The following is a 22,805-nucleotide window of genomic DNA, read 5'->3' on the forward strand; positions in this document are numbered from 1 at the left end:
GAATATAAATTTATATTCGGCTCTTTAAGAGGTTCTTTTAACAGATGTCAAGTTTATTTATCCGCAACCCAAATCATCATAATTATTATAATAACACAAAAAGCCATAGCCTTAGGATACATTTTTACGTTCTCGCTCATTATAATTTTAAAACTTTAGTTAGCATATGGTAAAAAATAGAAAATTCTTAAATTTCAGACAATTGCCATTAAATACTTATTTCAGAAAAGTTTGTTGTTAATATATACAATAATGTAAATATATAAATTTTGGTGAAATAATTTCTAAAAATTATTCAAAATTTGTTTTGAGTGTATTTCGATAGGAAAAAAAACGTTGGCAAATTATAATTATTTTATAGTATTAAATGACTTAATGCGATTTAAATGCTCATATTATATCATAACAAAAGTCACAACTTTTTTGTCAAAAAAACTCAACACAAAAAAAAATCCAACCCAACCGAACCTTTTTTTTGTTATTTTTTTGGGCCAGTTAAAAAGGAGCAAAGCCTCTAATTAAATGTGGTCTTAAGCGCCTGATTAATTGTCCAGTTAAAAATGAGCGCAGAGTATGAGATTGAAATCTGTAGAGACACACACACACACACAGAGAGAGGCATGTACACCCGCACACACGTGCATTAATTTATGTACGCGGGCAGCGAGATTCGAGCCTTGGACCTTGGGTTTGAGCTGTCAGAACATCAAAGTGACAATTTGAGTGACTTTTGCTGCAAATGGCAATAGAAATGGCTAATTTAAAATGCGCTGCTCGCCGCTCGCCGCACGCTGCTAACGTGAGTGGCAACAAAAGGACACTTGCGCCGAAGGACAATGGCTGACAGGTTTGCTGATGTGCACCCCCCCGCCCCCCCTTCCACTCAACCGAACGAACCGCCCACCCACACACACCTAACGCCCACTCATCGCATGTGTTGTGCTTATTTTTATAATTTATCTATTATGCATGAGGGCGCCAGGCCAGCAGCGACGGGTCAGCCCAAAAACCCTTTTGCCTGTCAGCAGCCAAAACTGACACATGAGCCAGCGGCGAGAGCTGCCTGGCAGGGGGTTAAAACTGCCCCCCGTCCCCTGCCCTCCACTCCTTCCTCACCAGGGCTCGTGCGTTCGCTGACCAACAAATCTCAGTCAAAGTCAAAGTTTTTGGCGTCACATTAGCCGCGCATTAAAAATGCACAGAAATCAAGAGTTAGAATGTGGCCATAAGAGCTGGAGAGTAGGTGCGCAGGCAGATACCCTGTAATTGCAAGCCATACTCTGAAAAAGGTTTGTGAGGGGCATAATATATACAGTGAAAGCTCTTAAAGGTGTGCTGCTCCATCCCAATGGCAAAAATTATTTTTAAATCTGTTCTTAAAGCTGTGAATTAGTTTGCAGATATTTTAGTGCCTGCTTTAAAAGTATAATTAATTATTTATTAAAGTGCTCAAAAGTTACAAATAGCAAAACAAACAAAAACAAAACAAAAAAAAAGACAACAAACTAATAAAAAAAATAAATAAAATAAAATGACAAATAAAAAATAAATAATTAAAATGTAATAAATAATGAATGACAACAAAATCAAATAAATTATAAAAAATAAAATAAAAAAGCAAATAAAATAAAACAATAAACAAAATAGTAAATAATATGAATATAAAATGTGACCCAATATAAGTATATTATCTTAACTTAATCGTGTAAATTAAAAAAATAAAAAATTGAAATGAAGATAAAAGAGTGTGCTGCCACATCTAACACTGTCTAATATAGTTAACTACCCACTCACACACATAAAAGCTAGAAAATATAACGTAAGATTTAAACAATCAAAAGAGCCACCCAGCATACCCTGATGCAACAGCAATTACATGGTATTCAAAAAGGGCCACAAACTAAGGCTCATCACAGCCGGGGCGCATTTACCTGGTCACCCTTTCACCCACCGAGCCAAACCCAGAGCCCCCCTCCCCCTCCGAAAAAAATACACACACCAAACCCACCGCCTCGACAAAACCTTGGGCTCGTGCCCATCGTGGCCTCTACCAGCGCCTGTCACAAAACTGTCAGTCAAACGTAATTAACATAGAGACAAAAGCAACCAAAGAGCCAAAAATCCCAACTCAACGGCAAAACTTTTGCATTTTTAAGCTGCAAGTGGATATTTTCAACAGGCGCTGAAATTGTTCTGTACACATTTTTGTACACTAAAAAACGCTTAGCTACAAGATTTTCAATTGCTCGAGCAATTAACTTAACAGTTTTCTGAAATTTTCTTGTTACAATTAAAGAAAAGCGTGTGGGCAAACTTTGGAGTCGACAAGGGAGGGAACCGGAATAAAATTTCTGCCCGTTGTTTGACATTTTTCACAAGTTTTGTTTTGGGCCATGAAACATTAAAAATTAAAGCCGCCAAATTAAGCTTAATTGGTTTTAGGATCCAGTTTCTAGCGGATTGATGGGCTGTACATCATTATTTAATGAAGTTTTTAGTGGTTTGAAATATTGGAAAGCTCGTCGAAGAGTTTGGTTTTTAGGCACTTATTCGGCATTTTTAATTGATGTTTGGTTGAGTAAAGGTTAAGGGACTGATTAAATTTTTTTTATTAACCAAAGCCTGCTTGTCAAGTGGTATATCAATCATTTTGCGATGTGGAGTAGAAATATATAAAGGGAATTAATGCAAAGCATATCTAGGAAAACTGGAAGATATGAATCCTTAATTAAATTTTTCTAGATATTTGCCTGTCTGTCTGTCTATTTATGAATTGTTTTTCTTTTTGTTGCGTAATCTTAAAACATGATGTGGTTTTTGCAGGCATACTCCTCTTAATCTATATTTAGTTTTTTCATTTATTTATTTATTTATTTATTTATTAGTGGTCGACAAAACGAGTGTCTTCCTAATTATTCAATATATTATATATACAATTATAAAAATTAAATACTAAAAGCCTAGTTAGGGAACACAAATTTCTAGTAGCATCACCGACCTTGGAGGTGTTTTATTTGTCCCTTTTCACAGCTAATTTTGTCAGTGACGCTATTAGAGCCTACATCTAAGAAGAAGGGTGTAACTAGGAAAAAGTGTTCTTAACTAAAATTAAAAATAATCTTAATTTGCTATATTATTTAAGAATATACCATAAATAGGAGAAAAGAAAGTAAAAAGATTGTTAATAAAGTAAAGAACTGTATGCTAGATATACAGAGTGTTAAGTAGATAGGATAAAGAGATAGTAATGGGAAAGTAATGGGAAATCACCGACCCGGTGGGGGAAAATTTACAGCCAGTCTGGCAAGCTATGCCCCTGCTCATAGCTGGGAATGGTCAGTGACTTCCCGAAGGTAACCTGAAAGCATCGATTTTATTAGGGGTAGAGAACGTTCGGTAGAGAAAACGTGATGCAAACTATTGTAATTTTTACATAGCACGCGAAATGGATTGTGCATAGCGTAGTCTGTTGTGCACGTCGATAGGAATAAGGGGCGGTAATTTGTGGTTGGTCTGGACGGAACAGAGAATTGAAGACGCCCTAGCAGAAAAGAAGAATCTATATCGCCAACAACCAACTTATGTAGAAAGACAATACCCAGAATTGTCCTACGGTTGGTTAACGACGGAAGATTAAGAAGAAGCAGCCTGCTGGAATATATATATATAAATATGTTATATAAATATCTATTATTATTTCTTATTTTATACTTTTTAAATATATATTATTATTTATTATTTCATATTATTTATATATCTATTATTATTTTTTTATATATATATTTACTACAATTATGATATCTATAATGGCTTCTATTAATACACCTATTAAACTGCTCAAAATCCTCTTTATGACTTACTTAAGTATGTTTACAACCTTATGTGTCAAAGCTGAGCATTATAAAAATTGTGAACTTAATTTTGAATCTCAATATGTATAAGCATTCTAAATCTTAATTTAAAAATAATTCCAAATTTCAAGTAATTTTTATCGAATATAAACCTATTTAAAAGCTCTACTTCAAAGACAGCAATCGAAATATATCGAAGAAAATATATTAAAACAAATGCATATTAAAAGCCTCAAATATTTCCAAAATGAAAAAGTCGCCAAAACCAACAAAACATTTTTTGAAAATTTAAAATCTTCTTAATAATGCCTAACTTTTATATTAATTGTATAAATAGAACTTTTAGATTTTGTTTCGCTTTGAACTAGATTAATATCAGAGCACAGTGAGGCGACAACACAAAATTTCCCAAGCAATTCCATGCTAGACAGCTGCTAACCTCAAACCAAAGACTCAAACGAAAAACTCGCGCAAACGCAAACATAAGAGCAACAACAACAACAAGTGCTCAACACATAACCGCAATTAGCGCAGCTTTCGCTACAATTAAAATAAAAACAAATCCCGAAATCGACAACGCTGTCAATAAATGCTGCGAACAGAAACCAAAAAAAAAAAAGAGCAACAGCCAGAGAGTTGCCCAACGGCGGCAGAGTAAATAAGCGAGCGAGCAGCGCGCGTATATAGCTAGCTATCTCGCTCACAGCAGCGACGCATGCGTTGGCAGCGCAACGGACGAATGCCATTGGCTGGCCTGCGACCAATTGCAAATGCGAAGCGCAGCTAGTGAGCATATAAAAAACGAACTACGACAACAACAACAAGCTGCTAATGTGTAAAGTGATTTTTTAATTGCTTTAATAGTTTTTGTTTAAGTGAGCGGCAGGAGGGAAGGTGGGCGGCAGGTTAAGGGGGTGTGTGTGGGTCTGCCTGCTGTTGAGTGCTGCTGACAAGCAGAAAAAAAACAACAACAACAGCTTCGATGCTGCTGCACTTTTGGGGCTTTATTGTTGTTGTTGTTGTTGTTGTTGTTGTTGTTGCTGCTGCTGCTGATGTTGCATGCATAATTAATTTGGCTTTTAGTGGCATGCAGCCTGCTGCACGACTGCAGCCTGTGGTGGCACTGGTTCTGCTGACTTTTTTGCAGCAGCTTTTGTCCTTGTTGTTGTCCTTTGTTGGCCACAATTTGCCATATTGACGGGCGACATTTGCCGTCTTTTAGCGCTAATGGCTTAAACGTGTTCGCTGCCTTTTTGGCCTTTTCAGCCTTTTGGACGTTATTTTTTTTTTGCGCTTTTTATCATTTTGTGTCAATTTTATTCAATTTTTGTTTTCCACAGTCGCAGATTTATTGACAGCATTTGCGATGTGTTTATTCTGTGTAGAAATGAATGTAGTAACAAATGGAACAGAATTGATAGCTTACAAGAGGGGGGAATATTAAAGCAGCACTTGGCTAATGTATTGTGTCACTCACTAAGCTAAAAATAAATGCAAATTTCTTTTCTGTATGCTAATGTCAAATGATGTGAAGTCCAAGCAAAGTATATAGAACATATATCCAATTTAAATAGTCTTTAAATTTACTAATTAGTTAATGATTCGGATATTACGCATATTTTCTAAATTGTTTATGCATTTACCAAAAAATCTCTGATATATATGTGCTTGAAGAAGAGAAGTTTATTTGCAAACTAGCTTAAACGAAGCTTGATGAAACTTGGCATACCTTCGACATTTTGTTGCAGCAAATTCGTATTAACACTACAGCAAATATATCATATTTCGCAGGTAAAATCCTAACAAAGGTATAGCAGCACATCTTCGATTTGATTGCAAGAGTATCCAATCTTCGGTACTTTTTTATTTATTAAGTTTTTATTTTTCTTTGAACAACAAATAAGATATCTAATTTAGCTTATTTCTGATAAACTACAGCTGAAAAAAGTTTGGGCTTAGGTCCTATAAGTAAGCTCAAGAAGTTATCAACTGGCCTTAATTTGTAAGTTATTTAGTAGCTCAACTTAAACACATTCAGCAAATCCTCTTAAGACAAAGTACGCAATGTTCGCTTTCAACTAAATTAAAAACCTTTTTTTTTGTCAAACTTTTTACCTGCCCAGAGCAGGCACAAAGACTAACCCAAACGCAAATAGAAATCAAGTAAAAAAAAAACAACAGTAAAAAGCAAAACTTTCCAAAAGCTTCACATCAACACCTGACATTTTGGCTAATTTGCATATTTCTTACCTTCTTCTTTTTTCACTTTGCACATAAATAAAATATAAATGTAAAATGTACAGCCCCCCGCCCCGACACAGCGCACAAATTAACAAAGTATGTGCACACCCCCACCCCAGTCCAGCCCGCTCCCACAAGCTAAATGAACGCCCAATGTGATAGCGGCACCACAGGGGCTCCCATGCTCCGCCTTTTAACTGGTTGTATATAGGCAGCACACACACACACGCATGCACACACGCAAACACATGCACATACAAAATTTACGCTCTTGCTCTCTCTCAGTTTTTACTTGGGTTCGCTCGCTTGCTCACGCATGGCTGCGTTTCGGCTTCCGTTTGCGCGTGTGTGTGTGTGTTTGTTTTTGTGTTTGTGTATGGGGCGCCATTTAATGCTTTGCTTTGTTGCTTCTCATTTGCTGGCAGCGCAGCAGCGACGCCGACGCCGCGCGCTTGGTGCGAGAATCCCAAAAGGCAGGCCACGCACCAACACATGCAGGAACGGCACACACACACACAGATACGCATGCGCTGGGCAACTGGTTCGCCAAGCGCTCGAATATTTGTTGTTGTTGCTTTTATAGGCGTTGACGCCCGTTGCTTTAGCTGTGCGGCGACGACTGCGACGCAAGCGACCGCTGCTTCGGGTTTCCTACGGCGCTTGGCTCTTGGCTCTGATTTAGTCACATTTTGGTGCTCGCGGCATTTGGACGTCCTCATTGTCGTGCCCACAACGACGCGCAACAACAACAACCACAACAATTGCGATCCTTTGGCGTCGTTTGGTGTCGCGTGTTAATTGAAAATTTAAATTAATAAAAAAAATAATAAAGGAATTCCTCAAATGCTGCTTAAAATTGCTGAGAAGCAGCTTTAAAGTTTAGTGACAAATGTTTAGTGCAAATTGTTTTGTTAATGCTGTTAAATCAATACAAATTGATTGATTGATCGATTGATTGCTGACAATGCCATGATGGCTTTAAAGATGTTGTATCGCGGTCCCAGTTCGCGTTTGGAGAATTTAATTGAAAAGATTCAAGCCACCAAGGAGATATCAAATAACGGTAATTAGTGTGAGATTTTAATTGAATTATTAGTACAAAAATGGTTGGTGTATAAAAATCCTGGGGAGATATATATATGGTTGGATATATAAAAGTAGCTTAGGATTGAGGTCTTTCTCAATAATAAATTTCAAAATTTTTGAATAATTTATATGAACATTTCAAATACACTATTCTAGCATAATAAATATTAATATAAATTTTAAAAAATTAATTTAATTTAAAAAAAAGAAAGAAAGAATATACAATTGCTTTACCTAAGAAAATAATATTTGCCATGTTTTTGAATATAGGTCAGTTACTAATAGTCTGTGAGTTTTGAACAACACATATTTTATTGGAAAACCTTTTTTAATTCTTGAAAAGTCGTTACCAATAAAATTATTTTTATTGCACTTTCTGCTTTGAATAATACTTTTTAGCAGACCTTTCTAATGGTATGCACAGATCCCTGAGATCCGCGAAACGAAAATGCAAGTGCCATCAACATTATCTTAACTTAATAGAATTTGAAATTCACTTACCTGGGAAAATATGTTTAAGAAATATATTTTCTCAACATTCAAATGGAAAGCAGTGCACTTTTTATTTAGGTATTGGTATCTGAAAGGTGGAAGACATAGATTAGTTTTTTAAGAAATCATGACCAAGATCTACAAAAAAGTTCATTAGCATTAGCCAAGTGAAAACCAAAAATATATTGGATTGAAAAAAGACATCTTCCCTTTTTACTTGAACTAAAGACGAGCTCGAGGAGAATACTTTTAATACAAAGTTCATCATAAATAACAATTGTAGAGCGTTAAACATATGCTAAGCATTGCGTGTTGAGGCAATAATAATAATATATAAATATAATAATAATAGGTTTATGGTTTTCGATCTTAAAATATATGTATATCTTTAGTATAACAGAAAATTGTGCGCAATTAGTTCAATCGATCCATGTCTATATATCCTAATCGCATATCAATTATCCTTAAAATTCATCTTAAGATCAAAGATTTTCAGCTGCATTCAAAATCATATTCGAATAGTTTTTAAATGACACAAAAATTTTGTTTGTTATCTATAACATCTATATAATCGACTAACAATTATCCTTAGACTTCATCTGAATATCAATTATTTATCATATTCGAATACATTTCAAAATCTCTCCAAATGACTCTTAAAAGCTTGTCTGAAATCCATTTTCGAGTATTTCCCCTTAGACGTAATCTGTTCAACCCCTTGCCGACATCTTTGTTCATTTAACCCAATCAAATCTTAAGATTTTGAAATCTCTTCTAACTTTCTTTGACCCAAGTAAACTCTTCAAACTGAAGACAATTCTCAATTTACGCCTATGCGATATACGATACATACATGATAATTAATCTGATGTATTATTTTCATGTTTCCCCAATTAAGAGAAAAACAAGTTGAAAATGCAGTTTGAGGAGCGACACTTCAGATCAGAGTTCAAGCGACGGCAGCCAAAACAAAAAGATACATAGAGATGGATAGTTAAAAGATGCAGATAGATATAGATATATACATATATATGTACATATACATTTGTACAGACAGATCAGGCACAATTAGCTTCAATTAAAGTTTTTCACAAAACGGAAAGTGAACCAAAAACCCGACGACACTTGGCGCGTGGTGATAGATGAGCGGCCATATCGAAGTAGTTGTGTGCACTGAGAGAAATAACTTGGCGATTTGGGCGACGAAAGCAAGAAAGAAATCTAAAATTAAAAGAAAACTGCCTGTGTCCTTCTACCTTCTGTTACGCTCATACGTGGAGGGTTGAAGGTAAGGGCAGCCATATCTCCTCCACACTTGGCACTGCGGGAGTCCCGCGGGAGTTCGTTCTCTCGCTTGCCTCATCCGCAGATGACATCTCCTGCTTTTACTGGGCGCCGTGCGAGACTAAGGCAGCCGACGGGTTGCAAGAGCACCTCCACATCCTCCGCAGGTGAAGCATTAAGTTGAATCCGACTAAACGCCGGAATGTCTGCTACACCCTACGCAGGGGTGAGGTGCCACAAGTGTGAAGACGGATCAAGAGACAACGTATCTGGGCGTTATCCTGACTAATCAAGTGACATTTAGGCCTCACATATGGATAATTATAGAGAGGTCTTCAGAAAAATGCAGAAAATATGGAGAGTTATAGAAGGTTCTCCAGAAAGGCTCCTGGGATACAAATTTATTTTGAATAAAGCTATGGAAACATTAGAAAAAAAGAACTGGAATTCATTACAGTGTAATGGAGTTGAATTGAAATCCCAGTTCTATATAGTTTTCTAAGTTATGTTCAGAATAATTTGGACAAAATTCAAATGCAAAGGGAAAGAAAAAAGTAGCTCTACATTATGAAAGATCACAACTATCAACATAATTCGACACAGCTCTCTCATGTCAAACATTTGTATAGTACTGCAAGCACTCGAAACAAATAGCTGCTTGGTCTGTGGCTTTCAAATAAACCAGCTCAATTATTGTGCTCAGTGTATTATTGGAGTGACCCTCATTGCCCGATGCTAATGTGTGTGAGGCGTCAAGTGGCAGATCTTGTAATTAAAATGCTCTTAAGTACAAAAGCGCAATTAGTTTGCATGAAACAAACGTGCGGCTCATTTACAGGGGCGAGTGTTGGGAGGGAGCGGTATTGGGGGGATTGGATCACATGTGCCTGGGGTGGGAGGCAACACCAAACGTTGCATGTTAATTGAATTAAGTGTGGCGACCAATTCTGATAGCCAGCGTTGATTTCCTGTCTTAGTCACAGAGATGCCGCCAAGCTAATAAGGATGCAGTCGCTGCCCACACGAGATGAGCTTAATTACAAATACTGATGTTGCCCCTCTCACACACTCTCCCATTACAGACATGTACAGCACGCACACCTCCTCCAGCTACTCGCCGAGCATCTCGGATGGCACATTGACGCCCAATTCGCAGCAGCATCAGCCACAATTGGCGGCAGCTGCCGCGGCACACACATTGGAGCCCAGAGGCGACGGCGACGGCGGCGGCGGCGAGGAGTCTAAGGCGAATGGCGAAGCTGTTGCCGCACAGTCGGAGCTGGAGCAGGAGCAGGAGGCAGGCAGACCCAAGCGACCTGCCCATTTGCATCATCATCATCATCATCATTATCATCATCAGCAGGCGCTGAAAATTGCGAACAAGCTGCGTAAAATCAATAAGGATGCCAAACTGGCAGCTGGTGGCACAGGACCAGGACACGGAACAGCCGCCAAGTTTGATAAGTTGACAGGCGAGGGCATTAAAAGTCGAGGCGACGGCTCCTATCAGTGTCAGTTCTGTGATAAATCATTTCCGCGACTCGGCTACTTGAAGCATCACGTGCAGGTGAGTTCCTAGCCACGCTCAAATGGCATGGCCCTTAAACTCACAACCCCACGCAGCTCAACAACAGGGTGACAAGACGCCACGAAAGGGGTTAATTACTCGCTCGACGTTGCCTAAGAGGCTTACGTCTTGGCGTGGTTGGGTGGTTGCTGCTGCTGCTGCTGCTGTGGTTCACTGGGTGGGTGCTTTGGGTGGTGTGGGCGCAGAAATTGGGACACAACAATGTTTGGTGTCAATCTTGGGAGGCCACATCAAATTATCAAATGTCAGGCAGTAAAAGACAATTTCTAAATTGCCATCGATTGTTCAAGCTCAAAATTTAACTGGGTTACAGCAGAGTGAAAATAGAAAAGTGCAAAATAACATCAAAACGGGTGGGAATTATATTAGAATAATAAATGCAATAATATTAATATGCACAGGAACATAAGTTGTAGAAATAAATAAATGGGATTAGAAAGAAAGTACTAACAAAAAGCAAATAAGCAAATAATTTACTATAGAAAGTTAACTAAAAATACAAAGAAATCTTCTTACACAGAAGAACTTTTAAATGATTTTTGAATAACAAACTCAGTTTGATTTTCGACATAAAACAATGTTTAGAATTTTGTAATCTTTGTTTGGTCATCGCAATGCAAAATTTAAATATAACTTAATTTTAGATAAAAAAAAACGAAAAAGTAAGGATATCTTCGGCACTCCGAAGATTTAATACCCTTGTAGCCATTTCCCTTTTGCAGTTATGTGAGAATTGTGCAGCTCGAAAATGCTTTTTTGCCATATTAGATCCTACTTTTCCAGCGATCTTTCCTAAAGCAGCTATATGATATAGTGGTCCGATATTGATAGTATTTTGCATATATATAAGGAGCATAATGAAATTAAAAAATGCCGAGTTTGGTCAAAATATCTAGATAATCAAAAAAGTTCTGCATACAAGAGTAAACTATACTTTTTGGGCGCTCGTTACTATGGCAACTATATGATATAGTTATCCGATCCGGTCGGATCAGACATATGTACTACCTGCCACAAACAGACGGATCTATGCAAAGTTTCAAGACGATAGCTTTAAAACTGAGAAAATAGTCTAAATAGAAACAGACAGACGGATAGAGATAAATATGAGATAAATTATTCTAATAACCTTTACAAGGGAGTAAGAAGATTTCGTTTTTATAGAACAAATTCACTTTTATGCAAATGAAAATAGGAGGGGCAAGTGGAAGACTTTAAAACACAATTTCTTATACTCAGTTTACAAAGGCCAAAGGAGTATATCGGTTAAGTGCAATGCACACCTTGCTGGATATCCTTTTGGAGTACTGAAAATTGAAACATTAACTTTTAGTTATCCACATCAGAAATTAATTTTAACCTCGAATCATTTTAAAGTTTAAATAATTCTGGATCGATTAAAATCCGAGTCTTAGGGGCAGACTATTGAAACCCTTCCGTAAAACTACAGCCCCACTTTTGATTGACAAAAGTGTACTTATCATATATACGAGTGCGATATAATGTATGAGATGTGAAACAAAGCACATATATCAAAGATATAAATAGTTGTAAAAAATCTATGAATATGAGAGTTTCCTCTGGGAATATAAGTCAACATAAAGTTAGAAAGTAATCGATAGAAAAGAACTCAAAGCTGTGTGTAAAAGCAGATGGTTTTTCGTCTAGATATTTTTGATACACAATTATTTTAATTTTATTAAATTTATTTATGGGAATAGGTGCACCTGCTTGACAAGAATATCTAACGTAATGTTTTATGATTTATTCTAGAGGGAATTCTCATATTCATAGATTTTTAGCAGCTAGTTATACATATTAAAGAGCTTTGAGATCTTTGATATATGTGCTCTGATTCGCTTCTCTCAGACAATTAATCGCACTCGTGCAAGAATTTTTATTAGCCTAAAAGCTGCTCGAAACATATTTCTATATGAGATGCATATCAAAAGGCCTTTTTAGATATCAGAACAGCATTCTTGGCGGCCGGCAAATTGGCTTCAAAGCAAAAGTTTCGGTAGCATTTCAAACAAAGCCCGAAAAAAAATACACGTAATACTCGATTTGTTCACCCACTTGACGGCATGTCTCATCCTGCTGTGATTCGTGTTGTTGTTGCTGTTGTTGTTGTTGTTTGCGGGGTAACAACGCCCATGACATCAGCAACTTGTTAGCCCAATTGCAACTGTGTTTAGGACAACTGCAGATCGTTTATCGCGACGCGCCGGGTTCTAACATACAGGCGCTGCCTTTGATCCTAGGCGGGTTACTCGGCTTTTCGGGCCATTCTCGCACGTTCCTAGCAGAAGCAGTGAAAGAGAGAGAGAGAGGGGGGGTGGGGGCATATATGGAAATATGGGTATATGGTGATGAGGTTGATGATGTTGATGATTGGCGCGACAGTTTAAAAAACCATAACCAACACGAGAATTTGAGCGAGGCGAACGGTGCTAACTTGGCTAACTTGGTTAACTTGGCTCATATTGTGCAATAAGCCAGCTCGAACTGGGGGGCTGCATACAAATGGGCTAATTTTTGCGTGTTTTTTTTTTTTTTGCCACACTTCAAAGCGAATCCACCGCAGCTCGAGCCGGGCCGACCGCCAAAGAACCCAAAAAGCAAACCGGTTGCGGGTGTGTGTGCGTGTGTGTGTGTGTGTGTGTGGAGTAATCCCCCCCTCTGGTCGCGCCTACCCACGCCCCAGCAAATTGTGGCGTTTGCGTTGCGCATTTAGATGAAGAGACGCAAGCGAAACACCTACGTTTACCGCCCCTGAGCCCAACCCCCTCGCCCCCAGCAGCGCCTGCTATGCAGATTCAGAATCAGTTTCAGACAGAAAAAAATTGAGATTTAGCCAACTGCAGCAATAAATTCAAGACAGGAATCGCCAAGTCAAGAACTTGACGACACGACAGCTTCTAAGAATTTCAAATAGGTTAGTCAGCCTCAGCCTCAGGCTCAAGCTCAGGCTCGGCGAGCCTCGGCAGCAGATATCAGAGCTCAGATTGCAGCCGAGACACTTGTTGAACTCTGCGCGTAATAAAGTCGCTCTCACTAATCTCCCTCTCTTCCCTCTCTCTCTCTCTCTATTTCTAGAGCCACGCCGAGCATTTGCCCTTCAAGTGCGAATACTGCGCCAAGCTATTCAAGCACAAACGCTCACGAGATCGTCATAAGAAGCTCCATACCAACGAGAGGAACTACAAGTGTCCGCATTGTGAGGCTGCTTTCTCAAGAAGGTAAGTGTTAAGGTTCGAGTTGAGAAGAAAGTAAAAATAGCTGATAAAAGAAAGGTCTTGAAGTTCATTGAAAGGAAAAATCTTGTTAGAAACCATAAAGACTTGGGCAGATTGAGAAAAAAAAGAATATATATAGTATATACTTGGAGAACTTCAAAAGCGGGAAAGATCTGGGATGGGAATGATGTGTACATATGTTCTTGTCTATAGATTAACAGGAAAAAGTCATCGTTACATATTTAACTCTTATCATTTTTGATAACTTCTTGAACTGAATAGAAAGAGAATAAAAAGTTATCTTTGCAGAGCTGAAGTTTAAAGGTTGACACATATTTCAAGAAATATAATAATAACCTCTGAAATGGGTATAAAGAAAAGGCTTTTGCAATTTACGATTCTTTAATGCCATGAGAGCAAGAATTAGAGTACTCTACAGCATCAGCTACCTCTATTTACTTATATAATAAAGTATTAAACTATCGATATACTACTGTATTCTTGATATACTACTTAATTAGATAAGTAAAAAGAAGTAGTTGATGGTATAGAGCGCACCACCTCAAAGTAGATGATAAAGGTCTTCAGGGGATGAAGGTTATAGAAATAAGATGAGACTCAAAGATTGGAATAAAGATGTCGATGTGATAAAGTTTAAAATTTTTAGATATGCCGAAAACGAACGTACTCCCAAATTGAGCAGTAGAGGAAATAAGTTAGTCTGGAGGAATCAAGCAAGACCAAGAACTAACTTCTATAGCTTACCAATGCCCAAATCTAAAACCTCTTCTCCCTCTCTGTCTTGCTATCATTGCCATTCTGCAGCGATCATTTGAAGATTCACATGAAGACGCACGACATCCAGAAGCCCTTCCAGTGCAGCATGTGCAATCGTGGCTATAACACGGCCGCCGCTTTGACCTCTCACATGCAGAAGCACAAGAAGAATGCCGCCATCCTGGCAGCTGGCGGCAATCCCAATGCTCTGAACTATAGCCCCAGATCGACGGGCTCCGCTTCCATATCGAGCAATGGCAGCCTACACAAGCGTCGCTATGCGCTGGCCCTCGCCTCCGACAGCAGTCCCAGTCGCATGGATTTTCCCAAACGGGCGCGGGCCCATGTCCCGACCACGCCCACACCGACACCGCTGCTGCGCTGCAGCTACTGTCCCAAGGTGACGGAGTTCAGCAGCCTGGAGCAGCTAAATGCGCATCTGCAGAGCGCACACGAGCAGCGAGAGACGCGCAGCTCGACCGCCACGGCTGGCGGGGAGGTTCTGGAGGCTGTGCAGGCGAACGGCTTCCAGCTGAGCTGCGAATACTGCACTATGAAATTCGCGAATATCGCCGCACTCTTCCAGCACATGCGGGCCACACACTTGGACCGGCTGAGCAGCCCGAACTCCTATTACGAGCACTTCAATCGCCTGGCCACGGCGGGCACATTTAGTCCCAGGCTGGCGCTGGAGCTGCCCAAAATCAAGCAGGACCTGGCCAGTCCACAGGCGCCGGCTGCCGAGAAGCCGGAGCAGGAGCTGCCCACAGACCTGAGCAGCAATAAGCGACGCCCCATGACGCCACCGGGCGTCTTCTTTTGCAATCAGTGCAATGCCGGCTTGCCGGACTTTGAGAGTTTCCGGAACCATCTGAAGACGCACATAGCCGAGGGCATGCAGCTGATCTGTCCACACTGCGGCCTGAGTCTGCCCGAGCAGAGCGAATACGAACGCCACGTGGTTGCCCACTTCTTGATCAGCAGCTCCGAGTTCAACTGCAGCGCCAGCTGCGGCAAATCCTATGCCAAAGCGGAGGAGCTGCAACAGCATTTGCTCAGCGAGCACGTGCTCACGATGCTCAAGTGCGCCCTCTGCTCGGAGCTGTGCGAGAATCGGATGTCCATGCAGCTGCATCTGGCCTGTGCGCACAGCCAGGAGTCGAAGCTGTTGCGCTGCAGCGCCTGCCTGGAGCTCTTTCGCAGCGACACGGACTTCCATGTGCATGTCAAGACGCGCCATCAGCTCGATCGTGGTTCGGCAAATGGTGGATCAGTCGCCGCCGCTGCCGCCGCTGCTGCTGCTGCCGCCTCCGCGCCCGCCAATCCGTTGCAGTGCATGTTCTGTCGAGCCGTTTGCGCCTCGGAACTGGAAATGCATTTCCATTTGGCCGCGCATGCGCGTCAATTCCGTTGTCCCAGCTGCCCGGAAACGTTCCATGTGGAATTTCTGCTCGATCGCCATATGCAGAGCCAGCATGGCGGCGGCGTTAAGGATAAGGAGCCCGGCTCCAATATGGGCAGCCTCTATGTGAATGCCTTGCTGCCTCCCCTGGCAGCTGCTGCCGCTGCCGCCGCCGCGGCTACCAACCACAACAACAACAACAGCAACCTGCACATCGACTACAACGTGGCCTTCAAGGGCCTGTTTGGCGGCACGCCGAGCCCAGCGCAGTCGAACAGCAAATTCTATAGTCCACTGCAGGTGGACACGAGCGCGTTGAAGCCACAGCAAACGCCGCATCCGGCTCTGATGTACGGCCTGAGCCAGCGCTATCTGATGGAAATGTATGCGGCCAAGGCCACATCGCCGGCGGCCAGTGCACCCGAGCTGCCGGCGGCCAGCAGCCAGGCCACGGCCACAGCGTCCAGCGCTGGGAGCAGCAGCTACAGCTGCGGCATGTGCGAGCGGCAGGATTTGCGCAGCGAGGCGGAACTGCATTCGCATCGCAAGCTGGCGCACAATCTCAAGACGGGGGTCAGTTTGAGATGCGCCTATTGCTCCGGCAATTACAAGTCGCGCGCCGAGCTGGAGCAGCACATGAAGAGCTGTCACAATTCGAGCGGCAAGCACAAGTGTCTCATCTGCGACGAGATCTTTCCCTCGCCCGCCATACTCGCCGAGCACAAGCTGCAGCACAGCAAGGTGGGCCAGTCCGGCAAGTGCGCCCACTGTGGCCAGCAGCTAGAGCATGTGGCCGCCTTTCGTGCACATCTCGGCGAGCATGGCAATGACGGGCACCTGCCCATGGCCTGCATCTGTTGCCGCCAGACATTGCACTCGGAATTCGAGCTCAGCTTGCATGCCAAATTCCACACCAAATCGCCGGGCAGCGGCAGTCTACAGGAGCCGGTCTGTGCTCTGTGCCTGGAACCGTTGCCGGGCGCAACGGGTGAAACGGCCAAGCTGTGCGAGAAATGCTGTCGCAAGCATAATCTCAATGGCAAGCGCAAGGAGTCAACGGCGGCGGCTCCTCCTCCTCCTCCAGCTGCCCCCGCTCCGGCAAGCACTGGCTATCTGGAGAATCGCTGTAATCTGTGCAAATTGATACTGCCGCACGCCCAGAAACTGCAGGAGCATCTCGTCGAGCACACCTTTGCCGGCACCGAGCAGCGCGGCTTCAATTGCTACATCTGCTCCGCGGTCTTCACGGCGCCCGCTGGCCTCTTGACCCACATAGCCGAGCATGGCGCGCGTCCCTACGACTGCAATCTGTGCCCGGAGAAGTTTTACTTTCGCGCCGAACTCGAGCATCATCAGCGCGCTCATGAGCTGCGACCGCCACCACCAGCCGCAGCAGCAGCAGCCGCAGCAGCGCGTGGAGCACAGCCCAAACAGGAGACGCACAGCTCCACGGCCAGCTCACCCCTGGCGCCCAGTCCCAGTCACGTCAAGCAGGAGCTGTACGAGTCGGAAACAGCAAACTCACCCAATGCTGAGCAGCCCATTCAGGAGGAGGAGGAATATATCGAGGTGGAGCAAGTGCCGCAGGAGACGCTGCGCTCCGGCGAGCTGCTCAGCACCGAGCGATCCAGCAGCAGCGCCTGAGCCGAACTCCAAGTATTAAGCAACTAATTAATCTAACTTTGACACACATGAAAAGACGTAAAACTAATTAACAACAGCTTAAAACTCTAGCGTCCTTGAGGTTAAGAATACACGTAGTAGTATTATATAGAAAAAAGTTCAATATTAGTGGCATTCCCGCATCAAGAACAGCATCCATTTCATAGCTTATATAAAGACTGTTTCCCAATTTCAACACAGAATGATAATTCTTCCTCTGCTCGGACACTTTTATTCCATAACTTCGAATAGGAAAAGTTTTTCATGAAGTTTTGTAAAATCTGTTTTTAATTATTTTCTTTTTAGTTTGGAACATGCTAGTTGCATTTTTAAAGGAACCATTTAAAAAACAACTTAAAAAATTAATTTGAAGTTGATTTTTTCCTATACAAAAATCAATAAATTTTTATATTTTCCCGAAATTCCTAAGGACGTTCAAATTTTGGAAAGTATCGAACCAAAAATTCAATTCAATATTATATTTTTATTATTGTATTATAATAATTATATAATAATAATACATAATTTAATGCATTGCATTTCATTTATATATTCTTATTATAATAATTATATAATAATTATTCAGCATTCAAATTTCCGTATAGACATTTACTAGAACTTTGTATTATTATCATCATTGATAATCGAAAATAACTTATCTAGAGAAGTTTTCCAATATAAAAAATGTAATCTAAATTAAAAAATAACTTATCTTTTTTTAACAAAAATTACCCAGAAAGATTGTTTTCTATTACCAATATGATCCTTTCTTTCTTCTTTTACTGTACAAAAATATTCAAGGGAATTTTAAGAGGACGTTTCTTTTTAATTCCCTAGATAAGTTATTTTCTATTATTTAACAAAAAAAACTTCCTTGAATAAGTTCTTTTCTATGATCTTTTTTTTCAATTTAAGTTTTAAGTCATTTTCTCTTATAAAAATATTACATAAAGTTAAGTTGAGTTAATCTATATTTATTTATTATGTTAAACTACTTTTTATTATTTAAAATCTAGATTGCCTAAAAACTAGGTTCCCGTTAAATAAATAAAGTCTTGCCGCTTTAATATAATTATATATTAATGCCCCAGTTTATGTGTATGTTTTAAAGAAACAGCTTAGAATTAAATAATAAAAAATATATATTAAAATAAAACCATGTTTAACACATAAAAATAAAAACTATGCCTAGCTAAGTAATATCATAATTATTATAATATTTTAAAAAATAACAACACATACGCCTAGTGTAGTTTTCTTAACTAAAAACAAAAAACAACAGCAAAAAAAAAAAAGAATATAAAAAAATTTATGTGTGATAGTTTTCAAAGATAAATACAATGAATTTTTCTACTTCTATATGATATGATAACTAGTTTGTATATTAAAATTAACTCCCAATGTTCAGTTTATGTTATAGCTAAAGGCGCAATGCGATCCCTTCAGTATTTATATAGTGTATACCCACATTTATATAGTTATGTATGTACATTTTATGATTTCGCATAATCAACGTATGGTAACTAAAATTATGATCTATGTCTTACATAAGCACCAAGCATTTTTAATGTGTAGCATATAAAAAAAATAAATAAAATGAAAAGGAAACCAGACACTACAAAATATCTAGAGTAAATAAAATAAAACACAAGTTGAAACCAAAAATAAAAAAAATATATATATATAACAAAAACCTCGCGTAATTTCTTTTATGGGTTTACTTAGAAGTTTCGCCTGTAAATCTGATAAGATTTTTTTTATGGAAGCTGACGACATGCGTCTGCGTCAGGCGCTTCAACAATTTTATGGCGAATATTTTGTGTGGCTTTTTGATACCCTGTAAACACAAGACGACACGAGCATGGCATTCAACGCATTTTGAGAAATTTAGATAGCAGTCAAAAATAAAAGTACACAAAAATGAATAACCTAGAAAATGTATCCTCTTATAGGATAGTCTGTGAGATCTACGGAATAGTGGAAAAAACTAACCTCTGGGCATCTATGTACCAGTTTTCATATCTCCAGCTCGTATAGTCTCTGGGAACAATGAGGTAGCCATTCAGCCCGTCTAGTGCCATTGAACTCAGAGGTTATGAGAGCTAGAGCTTTGCTTATGCTTATCGGCATTGGGTATATCAAATCGAAATACTTTATATCTAATAGACCCAAAATATTGTCCCAAAATAGAGTGCATATTAATGTAACAAGCTGAAGAAGACATTTACAAGCCCTTAAGCTATAAGTAATTAGGTGAAAATTTAATTGATCCCAAGGAACTCGGAGACTATAAAAGCTAGAGTTACAAAAATTGGGATGCAGGCACTTATAGAGTATATATATCTTTAAAAGTTGCCAGGCTCTAAGGCATACTCCAGATTTACCAGTTTTTACTAAATGTATATATATGTTAAGTTCGCAACAAACGTGCCTAACATGCTTTTTATGCAAACTAGTTAGATTAAAGTTGTGCAATTGCACTGAACAGGGTATCTGTTAGTCGCACCATAAATTGTTTAACATTCCTGGCGGTTAATTTCTGGTGTTTTTCGGCGACCGCGACACGTAACGACCATAAAAAAGGTGCGCGCGAGGGTAACGCGTTTTGGGATTTCTTGTCGTATATACAATTTTTGTTTGTTTTGTTTTTTTTTTTCTTTTGAGGCGACACAACAAATTGGCGCTGGGTGATGCCTATCTGTAAGACCGGTGGCAATTATGCCTGGCAAAAAGATAAGAAAAGCTGCTTCTGCTGCTGTTGTTGCTGCCGCGGCTGCTGTTGCGGCTGCTTCCTAGAATGCAATGCACTGGCTAATCCAGGCAGGCTGGCACAGGAGCACCTCCTGCTTCTAAGAAGCAATTGCAAATAAATTGCATTTAATAAATTGCCAGCGCAAAAAAGGGAGCGAGAGAGAGAGGGGGGGAGGGAATGGGGAGAGAGAGAGATAGACCTGTGCACCTGTGCAACGCACTCGGATGGTGACAATTGTTGGCTCTTGACCACGTCGGCAATCATCACAAATCAATAAAAATGTTTATTATCAGCAATTGGTTCAACTTAGCTGCCGCTAAACACCGGCAGTAGTTAATTAGCGCCATGCCCGGAATGCCAACGCGTCCAAGCTGGAAAACTTGAAAAACCAATTCCCCGACAACAACTCGGATTGAAAGCTAAGGCTAGCCTCCAGGTGCAGCTCCAGCTCCAGCTTCGGCCTCCAACTGGCAGCTCCATTGATCGTTTTCGCCGCCCAGACCGCCAGGCGCGTCCACTCCGCTCCACTCTCGCAGAGACTCTCTCTCTCTCTCCTCTCGCGCTCTCTGGCGCAGTTTCCGCGAATTGTTTTTATTTTTTTCCTTTTTCTTTTCATTTGATTTTTTTTTTTGCCGCCGCCGCCGACACTGCCGTCACCAATATGTCCAAAGCTATTGGATCTAAATCAAAAGCCACCTCCTGAGTATCACGCATCGATTCGCGTCGATTTATTTTTTGGTATTCGCGGCATTTGACGGGTTTTTGCAGCCAGTTGCTGTATGCAATTACCGTGGTACAAATGCAATTAACGTTGGTTTAACATATAGTAAATGCAAAAGGTGTTATTATCAGAGTTTGAACCCAAGTTAGACTTGTCTTCGTTTATCCAGAAAAAAAGAGTTTGGTTGAGAAAGCTCAACGATCAGAAAAAAAGCTACATTAACATAAGAAAGGGATAAGAAGAGGATGATTCTCTAGAAAATTTAGGGAGAAGAAACTTTAATAGCGTAGAAGATATCTAAAAGAATGAACGTCCTTTCATACGATAAAATGATACAACCTGAGAAGAAAACAATGCTTTCAAATAAGAACTTACTTGTGCAGATAACTAAGCTACTTTCATAAAAGAAAAACATACAACAAATTTTTTTTTAAAAAAAAGAAACTTACTAAGAAAGTGAAGATATTGTATCTTCTAGGAGAGACTTTCTAGGAAAGAGCTATTGTATATTGTGAAAGAAGAAGACTCTTCAAGCAGAAGAAGAAGATATTGATTCTTGTACTGGAGCGAATATAAGAAGTACGAGCTTAGTTTTCCTTTGCCATTCAAATGAACTTTCAATCAAAAATAGGAATTAGATATTTATATATAATTAAGTTAAAATTCGAGCCAAATTAAATCATTTGATTCCTTATTCGAAACTCTCTGGGATTAAAGCGAAAATGGGTAAGATTTGAACATGATTTAAACATATCTATTCAAGATATTGCCCGGATTTTGCAAGAAATAAAACCTTTGGCAATCGATCCAGGTATATCTGTCAACCAGCTTGTGGTTGTGCATGATTTTTTGCAGCACTTGGTACCACTGTGCGGCGTTTGAAAGTCTGCCCGACTTGACTTGACTTGCCCGACAGCCAAGTGGAGCAACTGTGCCCGTTGTCTCAGCTGCATGTTTTGACGTCTCTTTGGCTGTTTGGCGACGCATTAGCAGCTACTCCTTGTCGTAGAAGACCCCCCGCCCCGCTGCTGGTGCAGTGCCCCATTGTAGTTAAGTGTTGGCCTTCGCCAGGCATGCCGCAAGTTGGCAGCCGCAACCCGCAGCCCGGCCCGGCTGCAATTGTGGCATGTGAGCGTCTAAAACATTTGGAAAAGCGCTGCAAGCCTTAAGAGTTGTTGCTTTATTGTTGGGGCTAAGCGCGCGTAACTTTGACAAATGAAGAAGCGAGCTGCCCGAGCGACAGCACCAGACATATTTGGCCAGATGATGATGCGGATGATGTGCCTGATGGCCAAAAGCCAACAGCGAACACCTAAACCAAAACCAAGACCAGCGCCTCATAATGGATACAAATGATGATAAAGCTCTGATAAAGCAGTTGCCGGCTGTTGAATGGGAGCTGCCGTCAAAATGGGCAAATGTCGAGCAGAAATGTTTTCGCATGCCTTATTAAACAACGAAAAGTGAAATATGCTCGGCGTTTTTTCTCTTCTTCTTCCCCTGCTCTTTTAAATACCCTGTAAGACATGAAAGTGTGTGAAACAGTGCGTGATAAAGTTGCGGGCAGCTATGTAACGAACAAGTGCAGCATTTATTAGCTCATTCGAACCGGCAGGCCCGACTCTTATAAGATCTGAGACTGTCCCAAGGAACTCAGGTATTATAAGAGCTGGCGTCCTAAAATTTGCTATGTAAACTTTTGTTGGGCTAATT

At 40.4% G+C, this 22,805-nt stretch overlaps 2 protein-coding genes across 2 annotated transcripts in view; one reads left to right on the forward strand and one right to left on the reverse strand.

Moving 5' to 3' along the window:
* Window positions 1-22,805, reverse strand: part of phyl (phyllopod) — a 68,836-nt gene that overhangs the window by 38,392 nt on the left and 7,639 nt on the right. The window contains exon 2 of the mRNA XM_064682052.1: window positions 7,680-7,758. Within this exon, the coding sequence (XP_064538122.1) occupies window positions 7,680-7,758 (79 nt within the window). The remainder of the gene's footprint in view (window positions 1-7,679; window positions 7,759-22,805) is intronic.
* Window positions 7,008-17,850, forward strand: L (Lobe). The gene is made up of 5 exons (XM_064682053.1): window positions 7,008-7,155; window positions 10,037-10,215; window positions 10,252-10,521; window positions 13,639-13,781; window positions 14,604-17,850. Exons 1-5 carry the CDS (start codon window positions 7,062-7,064, stop codon window positions 17,599-17,601), a joined length of 3,684 nt encoding a protein of 1,227 aa, XP_064538123.1. The 5' UTR covers window positions 7,008-7,061; the 3' UTR covers window positions 17,602-17,850.

Source organism: Drosophila montana, unplaced genomic scaffold (assembly GCF_035044405.1).
Source record: "Drosophila montana isolate Dmon_TW-CO22-7 unplaced genomic scaffold, ASM3504440v1 contig_2438_1, whole genome shotgun sequence".
Classification (NCBI taxonomy): domain Eukaryota; kingdom Metazoa; phylum Arthropoda; class Insecta; order Diptera; family Drosophilidae; genus Drosophila; species Drosophila montana.

Coding starts and splice junctions, on each gene's coding strand:
- L (XM_064682053.1), top strand. CDS start 7,062: ATGATGGCTTTAAAGATGTTGTATCGCGGTCCCAGTTCGCGTTTGGAG. Junction 7,156..10,036: donor CAAGGAGATATCAAATAACG/GTAATTAGTGTG, acceptor CTCCCATTACAG/ACATGTACAGCACGCACACC. Junction 13,782..14,603: donor GAGGCTGCTTTCTCAAGAAG/GTAAGTGTTAAG, acceptor GCCATTCTGCAG/CGATCATTTGAAGATTCACA.